Here is an 18,414-nt window from a genome sequence, read left to right as displayed (position 1 = left end):
AACAATATAAGGCGCGTGAAGCTCAGCTTCTTTTGATACACGTCACTCTATCCATCCGACCCATTAGTTAGGCAAAAGGGCAAACTCCCCACAACTAGGAACAGGTAATACTTAAACCCGTTCCCGGTTAATCCGGTAACTCCTCTCTCCGTTATCCGCCCCCAACTCCAATCCTGACGGCGTATTGCATCTCATCCGTACTGTACACACCCTTTACCGGTTGATTGCGATAATAAATAAAAAAATAAAAAGGATTCAAACCAAATTGAAAAACGCCACTACCACCTCGAGAGGGAGGGACCCAAAAATACGAGCTAAAAAATAAATAAATATAATATTTATTTTTTAATTAGTTAGTAAATGCATTAATATTTCTTAGAGAGAGAGAGAGAGGGGGAAAAGCAAAAGAAATACATGGGTATTATTTAACAAAATATATATACTTTTTTAGAGAGAGAGAGAGAGAGAGAGGAGAGGGGGAGCGATTGGTAGAGAGAGAAAGTGAGAGAGGGAAAGGGATTGGTATTTTTATTTTTCTCACTTTGATGCGTTTGTTGGGCCTATGAGATTTTCTCCATCACCCGTTTTCATTTCCTCGAGGTTCCTTCGGAGAGAGCGAAAGAGGAAGCCAAGATAGTTTTCTTTTTTTTTTTTTTTTGGTTCTTTGATTGGAACTTGCTTGGAAAATTTGCGTGGTTTTCCTGAATTCAAGAATCGAGGATCTGAGCTAGGGTTTCGGTTGTGATAATTCTCCGAGTTGAGGGGGGATCGTTCGAGGTGGGGGGCTTTGATTTCACGAGTGGATCAAAATGGTGATTAGGAATGCGAATTTGCGGAAATTCTAGCTCCGATCTCGAAGGTAGGGCTCGAATCGAGGATTGAAGCAATGGATGTGGATTCGTCGTCCATGGTGCCGGAGACCGATCACGATCCGGGGGTGCAGAACCACAATACGGCGTCGTCTCCCGCTGCAATGGAGAGAGAGCAGCTAGCGGAGGCATCGCCGGCTCAGTCTCCGTCGCAACCATCTCCGCCACAGCAGCAGCAGCAGCAGCAGCAGCAAACGGTGTCGCAAGTGCAACAGAACCCGGTGGTTGGGCCGAGGCACGCGCCGACCTACTCGGTGGTGAATGCGGTTATAGAGAAGAAGGAGGATGGGCCGGGCCCAAGGTGTGGCCACACGCTCACGGCGGTTGCGGCGGTCGGGGAGGAGGGCACGCCTGGGTACATTGGTCCCAGGCTGATTTTGTTTGGAGGTGCCACGGCGCTCGAGGGAAATTCCGCGGCTACGGGGACTCCTTCGTCAGCTGGAAGCGCTGGCATCCGTATGTTTCTCAATTGGATTGCTTTTTGCTGTTGCTATTCCACTGTATTTCTTGTTGGGTTTTAGAGTGTTTTTGAGAAAGAAGTAAGTCTAGTTGTAAATTTTGGTATAGCATGCGAAACCCTAATTTCAATTCCTAGTGATCAAAGTGGCTAGGGATTGTATTTGAAGCCGAAGTTACTGGTGGCCCACATATTTCTTGTCTTGTTGATGCGTATTTTTCGAAAACCCTAATTTCGTCGTTGTTTGGAAGTGTGAACCTAGCTTTGCTAATTAGAGAATTTGGTTGCTCTGTCATTGATTGTCGTGAGATTAGTATAGAATTTGTTGTTGTTTTTTGGCTTTAGTTGTTCAAGTGGTACGCGATCCCTAGTCTTATTGAATTCAATGAATTCTGCCTGTCTTCAAATGTTTGTTTTTATATCGTCCATAGTACAGGCACTTATAACCCAAAAAAAAATAAAAAAAATATCATCCATAGTACTGGTAGTTTTTTTTTTTTGTTTGACTAAAGTGGTCTTCTGTCTAGATGGTGTCTCCTCCCTGTAACTAAGAAATGGTGGGGAAGGTTACTGGTTCAGTCTCGTAGAGGTGCGTGTTGTGTTTATCTATCACAAAAAGAAGGTAATTTTCTGGCCATAAAGAAAAAAAAAGAAAAAAAGAAAGCACTCATTCAAGTTGCATGCTAACCATAGTAGGGGTGAAGCCCCAATTAATTCAACTTGCATTTTTAGGCTGCTTTGTTATTAATTATGGTGCAACAGAACTCCAAATTATATTTGGTGAGTAAATTTGACCCTTGTATTTTCGAATTCCAATTAGTTGATGCAGAGAAAATGTGGTTAGCTTTGAGTTGCTTTAAATTCCAATCAATACAAGTGGTATAGGAGGCCTAGTTTGCTTTAATTCATGTTTCCTTATCCTTTTGTTGTTGCTATTGGTGCTCAGAAACCTCATTCTATTGTTGTTTGTCAACTTTTTGTTTAGCCTGTAAAACAAAAGTTTCTTTCAAGCCTTTAATCAAGCGATACATATGATCGCCATTCAATTTTTGGAGTGAAAATTCCAATTTTTTATGACGGGGAACCCCTCCAAGCTAGGACCATTTCGTGTACCCCTGTCAGACAACCTCAGACCCGTGCAAAGCAGCCCCTCTACATGGATCATGTAAGATTTTGGCTTTGCTGGCGGATGTGGCCCCTAGAAATTGTTTGCTCCCAAGGAGATTCGAACCTTAGACCAAAGAGGAATTCCACCTAGACCAAGACCCTTACCACTTGAGCCAACCCCGTGGGGTTAATTCCAAAGTTTTTGTTCTAGCTGTTCATGAATCATAGGACAATCCACAGTTTCTGATTTTTTTTCTTGTTTATGTTGCGAGCACCCCTGGTGTTGTTTTCTTGTGCTCCTATCGAGTAAATAATTTGTTAATTTGAAAAGTAAGCTAATTTTCTTGAGATGCAAGCCTTTCAGTGTTGGTTCTTTTGCTAACATTTCTGGTGCATGGTGGCATTGAATCCTAAACAAGTATGAATTTCATGTTTATTGCAATAGGATTTCATTGAGTTGTGGTTTTGACGAATCCATGTAAGATATGGCACAAGATGAAATATAATCGTTTCCTTTTTCTTTGCAAATTGATTCCTTTTTTCTTTCTAAATTTATTGTAAAAGTGGAATGTCTACTTTGTCTTTTGGAGTGACAATGTTCCATTCTTTAATCTTTTACTTATTGCAGGACTAGCGGGTGCTACAGCTGATGTGCACTGTTATGATGTTTTGACAAAAAAATGGTCTAGGTAAGCCTAGGAATAATGGTTCTTCATCTCATCAGACTATGGCTATACTTAATTGTGCATGTTTGGCTATAGTTGAATAGTGCATTTTTACCCCTCTTTAAATTATTCTAGTGCTAATTATATGCTTCTTTTGCAGGATCACTCCCTTTGGAGAACCACCCACACCGAGGGCTGCTCATGTGGCCACTGCTGTGGGAACTATGGTAGTTATTCAGGTTAGCATACAGTATAGTATCCTTTTGGTTGTCATTGATTAAGTCATGATTCAGTTAAATTTTCTTTTAAATTTACAATTTAGTTCTTACTAGCCTTTTTTTGTTGTCCAAAACAGGGTGGAATTGGTCCAGCTGGTTTGTCTGCTGAGGATCTTCATGTTCTTGACCTCACACAGCAACGTCCACGATGGCATAGGTAAGACTCGTTAAGGATGTGCATGCACACCTTTTTTTGGATGTATTCTGGGATTTGTTAATCAAGAAATGCTGATATTCTGTAGAGTTGTTGTTCAAGGCCCTGGGCCTGGGGCACGTTATGGACATGTGATGGCTTTGGTGGGGCAAAGGTATCTAATGGCAATTGGTGGGAATGATGGTAAGTCACATGAAAATCTTGCATTACCTTTTTTTATTTTGGATAAACTAACATCATTGTGCGTGGATTGGTTATAATAAAAAGAAATATATTTTGTGTTGAGTTGTAAGTGGTTGTAATCGGTATTGTTGTATGCCTTTCAGGGAAACGGCCTTTGGCTGATGTATGGGCCCTGGACACAGCTGCCAAGCCTTATGAATGGCGCAAGTTGGAACCAGAAGGGGAGGGTCCGCCTCCATGCATGTAAAATTGCTGTCTCTCTTTCTGTCTCTCTCTCTTCTCTCTCTCTCTCTCTCACACACACGCGCACACACATTGATGCAGAGATACAAAATCATTAAGGATCACATTTATTTTTCTTACTCGAGGATATGCATTGCTTTAAATGAGTCCTCTAATTTTGTTACTGAATCTTTGTATATATGGTCTTCATTTTGTTGGATGTCTGCCTGAACTTCAGCTTTAAAAGCACTCATGAGCAATAAATTGCATGAACTTGTTGACTGACTGATCTTCACGTGACATTATGTGGTGAAACTTCTGAACTCTTGGGTACATTACTGATTGAAATTGTAGTGGTGATTAATTACCTAGAGATATGAGGGTTTGTTGGTGATATGGCACTTGATTTTCAAGGTTTTATTAGGGATAATTTATCCCTTACTAGACGTATTATGTTCACATTATAATTGTAGTTTTAGTACTGGTTAGGGACACTTGATGCTTATAACTGTTTTGGAGGTTAGATAGCTAGACATAGTATATATAATCACATTTATTTGTTTATAACTCATAGCTAGTTTTGCATAAGCTACACTACTAAATGGTAGAGGAGAGGAACTGGATGTATCAATAACTCATATTCCCTCGATCATCTGTGGTTTAAACTGGATGGCACTTCTGTCATTGCTTTTTTATGATTGCTGGCTGTTATATGGTTGGAATCTTAAATTCAGTTGCATTTCACGATGGGAGTTGGAATCCATAGATTTTCTTAAGTTTATTATGTTTTAAGATGTGCACAAGAGATGGGGAGGATAGGCTGAGTTTAACCGAAGTGGTGAGCTTGATGTTTGTTCTTTCTATGAGATATTGAGGGAGCCTATCAGTTTCCATTCCCTTGGGTGCCCCAATGAATTGCCAGAGAACTATGGTCTTCTTATTCAGGGTTCAATGGGTGATGCCTAAGAAGGTAGTTGATGTGGTATTCTGTTGGAAAGAATTGTTGGGGAACCGTAATAATAGTATTGTCTGGAATGCTACTTATCTCTGCCTTATGTGGACTTTTTGAAAGGATTGGTAATCGGAATTTTAATGGGGTGGAGCTTGCTATGCTTGATCTGAAATCTTTGTTTGTAAAGATCATTGCACGAGTGGATGCTTGCTTTTGGCTTTGTCCAAGTTTCCTCTCTTTTAGATTTTGTTGAGGGGCTATATTTTTCTTGTAATCTTTAGAACTTTTGTACATAATCAATGTGCTGAAGAATGCTCCTCTTTTTATTAAAATTTTAATATATGTATGTGTATGTGTGTGCGTGTGTGTGTGTTGACAACTTTCTGCAAAAAGTAGATGATCTTCAATTGCTTTGCAACTTTGTTCTTTTTACATTTTCCAGTGTGTGCACTCCTTTTTAGCACATATTAGGACTTGTGCTGGACGTGGATGAGCAGGACTGTTGGGCTTAGAAAATCAAGGGCCATGTAATGTGAGATATTTCCAGTTGTACAGTTTTGTGGCCTTTGGAAGAATTTAATCGGATGGTTTTTGAAAACTGCTAGTAGTTCCATCTCTCTTATATTTGTTTGTTCATTGACGCTTATGATAATAATTAGCATTGGCTCTTGTGTTACATGTTTTTGTGTCATGTGCATGCATTGTGGATACTCATGAGAGAATTGTTTTTCTTTTTCTTTTTCTTGATTGTCAGAAAACATTTGTGGTACTTACTAGAATACGCTATGCACAAAATCTTCAATCACTGGTTGTACTTGTGAACATGATGTTATGATTCATGAATAGCTTTCTTGTATTTTATATCAATCGAGTTGGGTACTTATTTATTAGGTATGCAACTGCAAGTGCACGCTCAGATGGTCTTCTTCTGCTTTGTGGAGGGAGGGACGCGAACAGTGTGGTGAGTTTAAAAGTCTAACATGCATCATATTTAATTTCAATATGTGATATTTTGTGGCACTTGGTTTCACTTATTGTCATTTGATGATAATTGCTGAAAGGATGGGTTTAAAATTTTTTTGTGGGGTGGGCCTGGGATTAGATATGTTAAAAGTAAGTATTAGCAACATTATTGTATATCTTAATCTCCTGATTATTTTAATAAAATTTACTTTCTTGCCATGTCTAGTATCTAGACATATGTTGACTGGAAGAAGTTCTAGGATTTGATATGAAGGGAACCAATTGGAGGAAAATGGGCGGCTTTTTTTAATCAAATGGTTATTAATGATATTAGAAACACAAACATAATTAATCAGAAATTCAGGGAACTAAACTGAAATGGAGTCATTAACGTTTTAGGAGCATTTGAGGCCTGTAAATAAGCATGCATCAGAATATTCTTTTTCTGCTATTGTGGAAAGGAGCAGTGGCTTTAAAATTGAAATTTGCTATTTTAAATTAGTTCCACCCATTTGTCTAGGAATACTCATTTGTATCTATAAATTCATTCTGCTGTCCAGACGCGGCGGGGTTGGGGGGGCAGAAAATGAAAAACAAGTTATTTAGTAATGCATTCTTTTTCTGCCTCGTGTTTGAAGTTCAAGGTTAATTAACCTGATTTTTTTTTCTTCATCCTGTATTTCTTGTAGCCACTAGCAAGTGCATATGGACTTGCTAAACATAGGGATGGTCGGTGGGAGTGGGCAATTGCCCCTGGTGTATCACCATCTCCGAGATATCAACATGCAGCAGTGGGTTTTGGTTTCTTTTATTATTCTTTCAGTTGAATCCTGATCTTTTGTATTTTATTCATAAGAGATGAATTACACATGTTTGTAGGTCTTTGTTAACGCACGGCTTCATGTGTCTGGAGGGGCACTTGGTGGGGGGCGCATGGTAGAAGACTCATCAAGTGTTGCAGGTACTTGTACTTGATTTGACTTGATTTGCTTTTTACAAACTTTGGAGTTTTGCTCTGGTGTATGATGAGACTCTGGCTTTTAATGTACAAGTCAAACATGGGTTGCTGGGACCACTAGGTATACAAGTACGTCTTGACCTTATCCTGGTTGGGGCTCAGCTTGAAACTAAGTTTGGACGGAGTGGCATTTAATATGTTGACCGAGCTCTGGGTAGGTCAAGCTGAAGTTAAACTCAGTGCTTACAATCTTGGGTCAATGAATAGGATTCTGGGCCAACTTAGCAAATTGATGGTTATATATCTATGTCAGGGTGGGGAGGCATTTATGTTTCTGTGAATGGTTCTGAATTAAACTAGGATGCGATGAACCATTATTTTTTGGGGAAACTTCACTTTGACCCCTTGAACTTCAATTCGATTTTACAAACCCCCTCTGAACTTCCAAATTTCTCATTTTGGACCCCTGAACTTTCATTTACATCCAATGTGGACCCCTCTGTCAGATTTTAAATGTTATATGACGTTTATACCTCTAATTTTTGTATAAAATTCCAACTTCCAAAACGTTTTTTTATTAAAAAAAAAATGAAATTCAAGGTCATTTTGGTCTTTTTTGTATTTTTAACGGCTAAAATTAACGGTAGGGTTCTAATTGAGAGAATAAAAGTTTAGGGGTCCAAAATGAGAGATTTGGAAGTTCAGGGGGATTTGTAAAATCAGGTGGAAGTTCAGGGGGCCAAAATGAAGTTTCCTCTTATTTGTTTTTTGATCAAGTAAAAATTTAGTAAAGAATTTTTTTTTTTTTCTTTTTTGGGCTGGGCCAGACTGCCAGAGTCCCATCACAATAATGCCCCTACTCAGGAAGCGATGAACCATTCTTATTTAGACTTTGTATTATAAAGCTAAATGTGAAAAGTTGGACATAATTTATTGAAGAGAAATTGAGATGAGTCCTTCTCGTGCTTCCTTATAGGCTTAGGTGGGTGACTCTAATTTATCTCAGCTGAGAATTTAACAGCACACATTACTTATTCTGAGAAAATGAAAAGGATATTGCATTTCTCAATTTTTACAGCGCTCTTCCCAATTGTGAAGAGAAGTCATTATGATTTTTTTGGGAAATGATAGTGGGGTTTAGAATCATAGAATCATTCAGATTTCTTTCAAACTTGCCTCTAGCATGGAAGTCATGGAAAACCTTCATAATATCCTCCTTTAAAACATTCTAACAAACTTGGAAGAGTGCCATAGAATAATTGTTAGGGACCCGGGCCTTATCACTATTCATTGCTTTCACACCTCCAAGACCTCCTTTTCCTCAAACACTCTCTCCAACCAGTTAGCCTCAGTCTCCCAAATGGAGTCAAAAGAAAGGCTGCCATTTGAACTGCTTGGTATACAGAATGTTATAAAACTGCCTAATGTGTTCACTACATGTGTGGTGTGGGGAGCAGCTCCTTAAGGTAGCATTTTTGGAGTTGTTTAGTATTGCCTGCATTAGGGAGGCCTTTGTGGCATCACCTTCGGTTATCTAATGGCTATCCTTAGTGGCATGTTAATTTTGTCAGAGCGGCGCATGATTGGGGGACCTCACTATGATTAATTTAAGAAAGAGGTAGATCATTGTGGTAGATTAGTTCTGCACGTGTAAAAAGAGTGGGAAAACCATAAACCGCCTGCTACTCCATTACTAGATAGCTTGTGCTTTATCGAACTCTATCTTTGGCTTAGCATGAGTCTTGCCCTGCCGAGTTTTAGATCTCCTCGCTTGTTGGAGAGGAAAGTTTGGTAGTCCTCAAAATGAAGCTGTTTGGAAGATGATTCCGCATTGCTTGATGTGGTGTATTTGGAGAAAAAGGAATGTTCGAAACTTTGAAGATAGAGAGAGGATGGTGGTAAAGTTAAAGGCTTTCTTCTTCAATACTCTATACCAAAAAATGGCTGTCTATGAGTATTTTCAGGACTTTGTTTTTTTTTTTTTCCTTTTTCTTTTTATAGTTAGGTATTTTTCTTGTATACTTCTTGTGTATTTGCGTGTGCCTTTTTGCGCTTTTAATGAATTTCATTTACTTATAACAAAAAAAAAAGGTGGGGTTTTTAAGTGGGATAGGATTTTCAACTTCTCTGGGTTGGTAAAAATTGAACTGATATAGTCATATAGGACTTACCAATAAAAGAAAAAGAGTGATGATGTAGGATGCTCTTTTGCCAGACATTGATTCTTATTTTTTCCCCCCACTGATCTGATCTCATGCTGTTAGATGTGCTTTTTCACCTAACCTCTTGGATTTATTTGCATATCTGACTCTAAAATGATTTCTGCCTGTCTTATTTGTTTTAGCAAATCTTGGATTTTCTATCTAGGTCTATCTCTCTCCCTTGAACACATCACTGTTCAACAGGTGCTAGCTTGTCACTTTCAGGGTCTGATTGATTTGTCTTACTTTCCTGACAAACTGAAATACGGATTTGTCCTACTTTTCAAAACAAACTGAAAAGACAAGTTCTCTTTTGACATTTGAAATTGTGTTTTATTTCGGTGCTGGTATTAAATATAATTGATAACTGTGCGCTACCTCAAAATGAATACGGGAGGTTAAGCTCTCGTAGAAAAAAAATTGAGAATATCATAGTCAGTTAAACTTAATATCATTAATACTTCTTTGTTGCTGTTGTTACAGTTATCACCCGAAACAATTATTGCTGTTATTACAAAAGAAGTTGATTTTTTTTTTCCTTATTCAGAGGATGATATTTTTTTTTTTTTTTTTTTTTTTTTAAGTTCAGAAGATGATCCAACTAAAGATATCTAACAAAATTTTCATGTTCCTTCCTATTTATAGTGTTGGATACTGCAGCAGGCGTTTGGTGTGATACAAAATCTGTTGTTACTACTCCTAGAACAGGCAGATATAGTGCTGATGCTGCTGGTGGAGATGCTGCAGTCGAATTGACAAGGCGTTGCAGGCATGCAGCAGCTGCAGTTGGTGACTTAATATTTATTTATGGTGGTTTACGTGGTGGTAAGAAATGAATATAATTATCAAAAAATATAATTATGTAATTCATCTTGCTGCATTTATTTCCAGTTCTCAATTTTCAGACATGAATTCTGTCACCGAGAAAATAGCTATGTGCATCATCCTGTCTTTTGATAACTTCAGTCTATGCTGATCATAATGTTAGACTCTTAAAGTCTTGCTTAAACTTGTTTGAAGGAAAATACATTTCCTCTGGGTTTGGGTGCCTTAGAATACCAATGAGCTTTAAGCAAGGTGGGGTTGGGGGGGAGGGGTGAGGTTGTGGGTTCAAATCCCACCGGGTGTGTTACTTACCAATTAAAAAAAAGGGTGCTTTAGAATAGTGGTCTCAATTTAGATTTTAGATAATATGGACACTTGCAAGATCAATGATGGCGCTTTTAAGCAGATGTTTGTTGAAAGACGGTAAAATGGTGAGTCGATAGCTGATTGTGATTTGGTGACTCATGGATTTCACTTCATCTAATGATTTGATGGGCTAGAATCATGGGTGCAATATGTACTGCATTGCTTAATGATTAGAATTTGACTTTTACATAGAACAAAGACAAGCGGTTTGAGATTTAGGGAGAAGATTGGAAATGGGGTGGAAGGATTGGAATATTACAAGTTAATGAGATTCAAAGATTGGCTGAGAAACAAGAACGAATTAGATTGAAAGATTGGATTTGGAGATGATATTAGAGGACAATGTACTTGCATTAATGATAGGACAAGATGTGGATGTAAATGATGTTCAGTTACTCGTTAGAATGTCATTCTAACCTGTTATTTCTTAAGTGCTTATGCTCTTCTGAATTCTCGTTCCTCTCTTCTTTTGGTCATAAATGTGGCAAGAAAACGTGGGTCATCTTGCATGATGTGGCCTGCTGGTCATACTATTTAAAAAAACTCTCCACGAGATATGTAATAAGATATATATGGAAGGAGATAATGTATAGGAGTATTAATGTTACACCTTGGTCCCACATTGAAAGGATGAGTAGCCCACATAGTGTGGGTGATTTATAAAGACACTTATGGGTACTAAGTCCCACATTACTTATTTAACTAGTCATTTTGAGGTAATAATAACAGATGTGGCTAGCACTTTCGTTGGGTCGTTACAATTAAATTTAGGTTATGCGTTTACTCTTTATAAAAAAAGGGGATTATTCCCTTTTCTGCATTTTAGGCTTTATCTGCTGTTATACAGCAAACACATTGTCATTGCAGCATTATCTAGCTGCATCATTGCAAGCTAACAATTTCAGAGTTTGGCCTTCCATGTAGGATATATAAGCTTTGTCTGGGTGGTTGTCTTTCAAAGCTTTTCTATTTTGGATATTGGCGTTCCCACAGAGTTGATATTGTAACATAGTGATTTGTTGTGTTTATGCTGTAGGTGTGTTGCTTGATGACCTACTTGTTGCTGAAGATCTAGCTGCTGCTGAAACAACAAGTGCTGCCTCACATGCTGCGGCTGCGGCTGCTGCATCTAATCAAGCAGGTCGGTTACCTGGAAGGTATGGATTAATTGATGAAAGGACAAGGCAAGCAATGCCTGAAGCAGCTCCTGATGGTGCAGTTGTGCTGGGAAATCCAGTTGCTCCCCCTATAAATGGTGACATGTATACTGATATAAGCACAGAAAATGCCATGCTCCAGGGAACACGGTTAGCTAGTTATATCATTTGTATTTGCATTGGATGCAAGTAATTCGTACTTTGTTGCCTTCCTTATTCATTCAAAGAGCATTTGGATATGGTTTTTTTATGCAGGAGACTGAGCAAAGGTGTTGAGTATTTAGTTGAAGCATCAGCAGCAGAAGCAGAGGCTATCAGTGCCACGTTAGCTGCTGCCAAGGCACGGCAAGTTAATGGAGAAGTTGAACTGCCTGACAGAGATCGTGGGGCAGAGGCTACCCCTAGTGGGAAACAGATATCTACCTTAATCAAGCCTGATTCTGCTGGGCCAAATAGTATTGGTCCAGCTGGTGTTCGACTGCATCACAGAGCTGTGAGTCTAAGATTTTGATTATCTCTTGAATATTATCTCAAGCCAATTTTGGCATGGAATTATTTAAAACATTTGTGCTTCTATCTAATGTTTTTATACATGAATTATATCAGGTTGTTGTAGCTGCAGAGACTGGTGGAGCTTTAGGTGGTATGGTCAGACAGCTTTCAATTGATCAGTTTGAAAATGAAGGCAGGCGGGTCAGTTACGGGACCCCAGAGACTGCTACTGCTGCTAGAAAACTATTAGATCGACAAATGTCCATCAGTAGTGTGCCCAAGAAGGTATAGTGGACCAAGTTATTTAATATAATCAACACTGTTAATCGATGTATTTTGGATGTAGAATCACGAAACAATGAAACAGGATACATACAGCTTGGCACAGTTGGTGAAATTGCTACTCTTATTGTGTATGCGTGTGTAAAGTTTAATAACTTATTCTGTTAAGGGTTTATGTCTCTATAAATGAGACCCAGGTGGCATTTCTTTTCTTGGTTAATCACAGGATAGAAAAGTGTACTGCTAATTTCTGTCTGTATACCATATTTGGATTGGGTTGAGATCATTTGAATTCTGAAATAAGATATATCTCTTTGTGATTGCTTCGCTTTACTGGTTACCATCACATGGATTTTAGATCAATGCAGCGTACTGATCATGTGCTGAAAAAAAGAAATCTCAGTTGTCCTAAAATAAAACTTGTTTGGAATAAATTTTCTAATTATTAATTCAATATTTTGCAAGAATGATACTTGGCTTGTGGAACCTATATCATCAAGTTCTGAAGTTTTTCTATGCTGCAATTTGAATTATTTGTTGTTTACACCTGTTTCAAGATTTTTTGGATTGTTTTGTTTTGCTTACATATTTTTGCATGTTACCTGATGGGTATACATGCATCTGTCAATTATATTCATATTCCTTTCAATATCGAAACAATGGGATGCTGCTAAATCGGCTGAATTCTTTCGATTTATTCTCCCAACTTTTTCATACACGTTATCTCCTGTGTCCATGGATAATGCTCCCTTTATGGTATCATAAGCGTACCTGTAAAACAGATCTATTTTTTTTTCTTTTGAATTAATTTTTTTAAAGAGTTTCCTTTTTTCCTTCTCTTATCAGGTCATAGCGCATCTTCTAAAGCCTCGTGGATGGAAGCCTCCAGTTCGCCGGCAATTTTTTTTAGATTGCAATGAAATTGCTGATCTTTGTGACAGTGCTGAGCGGATATTTTCAAGCGAACCAAGTGTCTTACAGCTTAAAGCTCCCATCAAGATATTTGGTGATTTGCACGGGCAATTTGGGGATCTCATGCGCCTTTTTGATGAGTATGGAGCACCTTCAACTGCTGGGGATATTGCGTAAGTTATTTAATTAATGTATATTCTTTCTGTGTCAAGCATAATTAGTCATGCCATTAAGCTCTAGCTCCAATGATACCTCTCTCCTTAAGAATGGGATGGAGGGTAAGGTCGTGGGTTGAAGAAGATTCATTGGATGCATTTTTAAGGTGGCAATAAAAAAAATGTAATAGTTTACACGGTTCCACATTTGAGTCTATTGTTCAGCGTGGGCAGTGGGCAGTCCTTGGTTTAACCTTACCCACCAAAGTTTGCCCTCTTCTTACAATGATGCTAAGTTTGTTTTTTTTGGGAGGTAATTGGTTGTTGCTATGATATTGCAATGACATTGCTAGGTGACTAAGATTTACTCATCTGATGGTGCTTTTGCTATAGAGGTTTTGTCTGGATAGTCAAATTGATATAACCTGGTTAGATAGATGAAGTTATGGAGCTCTATAGTGAACTAGAAGTGCCCTAATTTTATGTGTATGGTAGGTTAATCATTGAGAGCTGAAATCTGAGGAAATTAAATCATTGTATCTCGGTCTATGTTTTTTTTCCTCTTTACCACTTTTTGGCACTATCAGGGTGCATTATGATTTTCCTGCACTAGATTCTGCATGAATGAAACACAGTTTTTACGCATGTGCAGACACTGTCATGTGCTTGTGTGTTGTACATTTGAGGAAGGCTTGATGATATTAGTTTTTCTTAGATTTATGTTCAATTCAACTTAAGTTTTAATGTACGTTTCAAAACCTTGTATACTCTCTCTTTCTCCACTGAGCGAAAACCTTGCAAATTGAGATTGGAAATATTTGGCATCTAAGTTGAGATTGGAAATTGAGGTTGTAAACTTGTTTTTATGTGGGCCATTAATTGGTATACTTGACTTATTTTATTCGACAGCTTCATGACAAACCCATCTTCCCAAATTGTGTATAGGCTACAAGTGTTAGTTTCAGTTTAATTTGTGTTGCACTTGAATTCCTAACTCTCTTAAAAATTCGTTTTTATTCCCAATTTGTAAAAAATCAGATTAACAAAGTTATCAAATTTAAAGCCAAACGCCAGATATATCAATTCCAAAATCAAAGCACACCTAAAAGAAAATTCACACAGATTTTGGTAACAAAGTGGAAATCTTTGGAAGAATTCTTCAAAAGTAAAACCACTCTAGGGGCCAGCCAACCCCCAAGGTATTAACTATAGAAGACTTATGTTACAAACTAGTCAACTTCCAAAATCTTTGTAATCCTAGACTCAGCTTGTAACCCAAGCAAAACGACCCTTTTTCTCTCACTGCAGTGGCTCAAGAACTTTTGACCTTCTTTTACAGGAATTACGTTCATGAACAAACCTTGTTCACTGCAACCTAGAACTTTGGTGGCTGAAGGTTTTTCTATGGTTTGAAAGATGATAAAATGAGGAGATATTTCATGGTTTAAGCTCAAAAGGTGTTTAATATACTCTCCCAGTGTAATGAAAAATAGCCTTAGGGTCTTATAAAAATTGTTGGTAATTAGGCTTATATAGATGGGGAGAAGATAGATGTTTTTCAGTCAAGTTAGTTTAGGATTAAAACACTCTGCAGCTGCATCGATCGAACAAGAAACTAGGTTTCACAAAGATCGCATTACTTCAATTGAATGAGGTTCAATCATGGCTGCAATCGAGAGTCTCGGTTCTACATTTATGAACATCTTCGATCAAACGAGGATTGATCGATTGTGCAATTGAAGCTTGTTAGAAGTTTGAATTTAAATGGCTCGATCTCTTTGATCAAACGACTTGGAATCATCCTTGCAACTGAAACTCTTTGGAACTTGAAATTTGATTGCTTCATTACTTCGATTGAATGACCAGCGATCGTGCTTTCGATCAGCTCAGCCCTAAACCTAAACCTTCCAACTTAGCATGTCTTGACACTGAATTTACCAACATTTAATCCTAACACACTTTACCGAAATTACAAAGAGTCTCATTGGTAGATGGGTTTGAGGCTTGCTAACAACAATCAAGGCAGCTAGCAGCCGATCTTGCGCATCAGGTGTTACCTCCATCCATTGAAATTATGCCTCAACGCTAAACTTGCATCCTCCACATAACGCAGATTTAGTTGACGGTGATGCCTGGTCGCACCATCCATGGTGGTAAATTTCTCGGTTAGTGCACCAATTTGTATGGCCAATGCAAATACAGTTCTATTGAAGGGAAGTTAGGGTTCCCATATTGGTATGGCCGGGCATAAAATATTTTGAAGTTGGGTAAAAAAGAAGAGGTAGAGAGAGAGAAACAGAACATAACCGATAGCCCCAAATTATCTCAGGCCAAGAGAAAGAAATCTATACTCGAACACTTATGTTCCTTTTTGTTCTATTTTGGTAGTAAATAAACATTTTGTGCTCCCATGATGCTGACTTTTATGATTGACTATCAGATATATCGATTATCTCTTCTTAGGAGATTATGTTGACCGAGGCCAGCACAGCCTGGAAACCATTACTCTCCTGCTTGCTTTAAAGGTAGGTTTTTGGGCTTGGTGGTTTTTCTTTGTTAAGTTAATTATCTTTTTTGCTTACCTAACTCTTTCTTTTGGAACTTGCCCAGATTTACATAATTTACATCAATTTTGCAGGTGGAATATCCCCTAAATGTACATTTAATTCGTGGGAATCATGAAGCTGCAGATATTAATGCACTTTTTGGCTTCCGGATTGAGTGCATTGAGCGTATGGTATGTATTAAGTGCATCAAATAATGTCTGTGCTCTCTTGCATAAACTGGTTGCATCTAACACCTGTATAACTTGCTGAGCAGGGTGAGAGAGATGGAATATGGGCATGGCATCGGATCAACCGATTGTTCAATTGGCTTCCTCTGGCAGCTTTAATTGAAAAGAAAATCATCTGTATGCATGGTGGTATTGGTCGATCTATAAATCATGTGGAACAGATTGAGAATCTTCAGCGTCCAATTACAATGGAAGCAGGCTCAATCGTGCTTATGGATTTATTGTGGTCAGTGCATGTTTATGCTGTTTGAATTTGGTGCTTGTAATGATGGTATGTGTCTATTTGATTTGTCAATGACATTTTAATGTGATTTTCCCTTAGGTCTGACCCAACAGAAAATGACAGCGTAGAAGGATTGCGGCCTAATGCTAGAGGTCCAGGGTTAGTTACGTTCGGGGTGAGTCTTGTCTTATAGCTTCTATTCTCTTCCTTACAGTAGCAGAATAACTTTCAATTTTGTATATTAAGAAGTGGCCTATGATTTATGAGTTTTGATGTTGGCAGAGTTGGTATCCCAAAATTAGGATATCTCTGAATAATGTGTCAAAAGTTTTTAAAAGAATAATGCACGTCTGAAAGTTTTCCAGAGGCCCATGATTTAAAATGTTCTTGTAGATCTGTTGGTTTTTCAAAATAAGGATGTCACTGAATATATTGAAGCCAATGTCTCTGTTCCAGCAATGTCAAAATTAGTTCTAGGCTGTTGATAGTGTTAGAATTTAGTGACTGTGGATGTGCAGAAATTCTTTTGGGTCCTAGATTCTATATCTAGGCTGTGCTTTACACACATAAGTAGGACTTTGGTTATCATGTCTGAATGGAAGTTCTTTGTTTCCATTAATTTAATTTTATATGTTTCAATTGATCATCTGACCTCCCCCTTTTTTAAATGCTGTTTGATATAAACAATTGAAATTTTTAGAATATATTTGGAGAACTGGTCCATTGTTGATAATCTATCTTGTACCTGTAGTCCTAGGCCTTGGTTCAGATCATAAAGGTGTAGGTTGGGTTTTGGATAAGTCTCAAGTTTAAATCTTACTAATAATTAGAAGTTGGGATTCTCTTGGTATTTTCCATATCATATTTGTGTATCATGTGCATCTAAAAGGGTTTGTTGTTTCAGCCCGACCGTGTCATGGAATTCTGCAACAACAATGATCTTCAGTTGATTGTACGAGCACATGAATGTGTAATGGATGGGTTTGAGCGCTTTGCCCAGGGACATTTGATTACACTTTTCTCGGCCACCAACTACTGTGGTATTTTCCTGGTCTTTGTGACTATTTTTTTCAGCCCCTTGGATGATTTAGCATTTGAAGTTTGTCCTTGCCCCTTTGAACAGGTACTGCAAATAATGCAGGAGCAATCTTGGTTTTGGGTAGGGATCTGGTGGTGGTTCCAAAACTTATTCATCCCTTTCCACCAGCAATTTCATCGCCAGAAGGATCACCAGAACGTCATATAGAGGATACATGGATGCAGGTCATGCTGCTTTTTATATATATATATAGCCTGAAGTGAGATTTATCATTTGTTCCAATATTGGCTTGGTGTTAAACCTTGTTTTGTTATTTGTTTTTTAACGAGATCAGGAGCTGAATGCTAACAGACCTCCAACCCCAACTAGAGGCCGTCCTCAAGTAGCAAATGATCGAGGCTCTCTTGCGTGGATATAGTATATTGGTCGGAATCGTTTCCCTGTATTCATGAAAGGCACATATTGTCAGCTGGGGTTACTTTTCTGTATGGCGAATGATGCCATATACAGGGGATTCCTGTATTTGTCATATGGTTCCCTGATGAAAATTGGAAATTTTGGGTTCTCACTGCTCAATTGGAAGCAGTTGAGGAAGATGGGGGGGTTTGGAGAAGCAGGTTGCAGGCGGCGGATAGGTTTTGTTTGATGTGCCAAGAGTTACAATTTCGGGTCTGCTCACCGTTGTAAATTGAGCTACGGGCAGGTAGAAATCAGTTCTTTGTTGTTTCTTCCTATGGGTTGGTAGTGATTGGTATTTTTCACATTAATTATATATTTTTTATTCCTTGTTTTAGGCCTATTATTTTTTCTCTTTTTGAGAGGACATGAGGTCTTTTATATGTGATTGTGAGATATATATAATCTTTGTGGGCGTCCATGTATCATAGAGGTGTTGCTTTGTGTAATTTTCATCTCTTTTCTGTACAATGTAACTTGTGTGTGAGGATAACAAACGTTTTTGCCCGACACATGAAGAAATACGTGAAGTTTTGGCAATAGAATGTTTTATTTTGATTTATGTTGCAAAGAATTAGAGACGAAGCTTCCTTCGACTCGCAGTTTTCTGTGAATGTGTGTTGGGGTGGGCATGGATTCCAACGACCGAGTCGGAACAGTTGTAAACATCACCTTTGAGGAGGAGGATTTTTGAGCCTTGTCTG

The 18,414-nt window shown here is 38.2% G+C and overlaps 1 protein-coding gene across 1 annotated transcript; it reads left to right on the top strand.

The window, feature by feature from the left end:
- The first annotated feature begins 471 nt into the window (after positions 1-471).
- On the top strand, positions 472-18,272 carry LOC132163223 (serine/threonine-protein phosphatase BSL3). The gene is made up of 21 exons (XM_059573430.1): positions 472-1,325; positions 3,062-3,122; positions 3,259-3,337; positions 3,454-3,533; positions 3,619-3,713; positions 3,857-3,956; positions 5,779-5,848; positions 6,540-6,641; positions 6,730-6,811; positions 9,655-9,834; positions 11,237-11,507; positions 11,613-11,850; positions 11,964-12,134; positions 12,978-13,216; positions 15,639-15,723; positions 15,837-15,935; positions 16,019-16,218; positions 16,315-16,390; positions 17,120-17,255; positions 17,339-17,478; positions 17,589-18,272. Exons 1-21 carry the CDS (start codon positions 887-889, stop codon positions 17,670-17,672), a joined length of 3,027 nt encoding a protein of 1,008 aa, XP_059429413.1. The 5' UTR covers positions 472-886; the 3' UTR covers positions 17,673-18,272.
- The last annotated feature ends 142 nt before the right edge of the window (positions 18,273-18,414 follow it).

Source organism: Corylus avellana, chromosome ca10 (genome assembly GCF_901000735.1).
Source record: "Corylus avellana chromosome ca10, CavTom2PMs-1.0".
NCBI lineage: Eukaryota > Viridiplantae > Streptophyta > Magnoliopsida > Fagales > Betulaceae > Corylus > Corylus avellana.
Note: the sequence above shows the minus strand (reverse complement) of the source record. Positions and strands in the feature narration are given on the sequence as shown.

Bases quoted from the DNA above. Each gene is read 5' to 3' on its own strand.
- LOC132163223 (XM_059573430.1), top strand. From the start codon at position 887: ATGGATGTGGATTCGTCGTCCATGGTGCCGGAGACCGATCACGATCCG. The intron at 5,849-6,539 runs GTGAGTTTAAAA...TATTTCTTGTAG, and splicing joins GGAGGGACGCGAACAGTGTG to CCACTAGCAAGTGCATATGG. The intron at 16,391-17,119 runs GTGAGTCTTGTC...TTGTTGTTTCAG, and splicing joins CAGGGTTAGTTACGTTCGGG to CCCGACCGTGTCATGGAATT.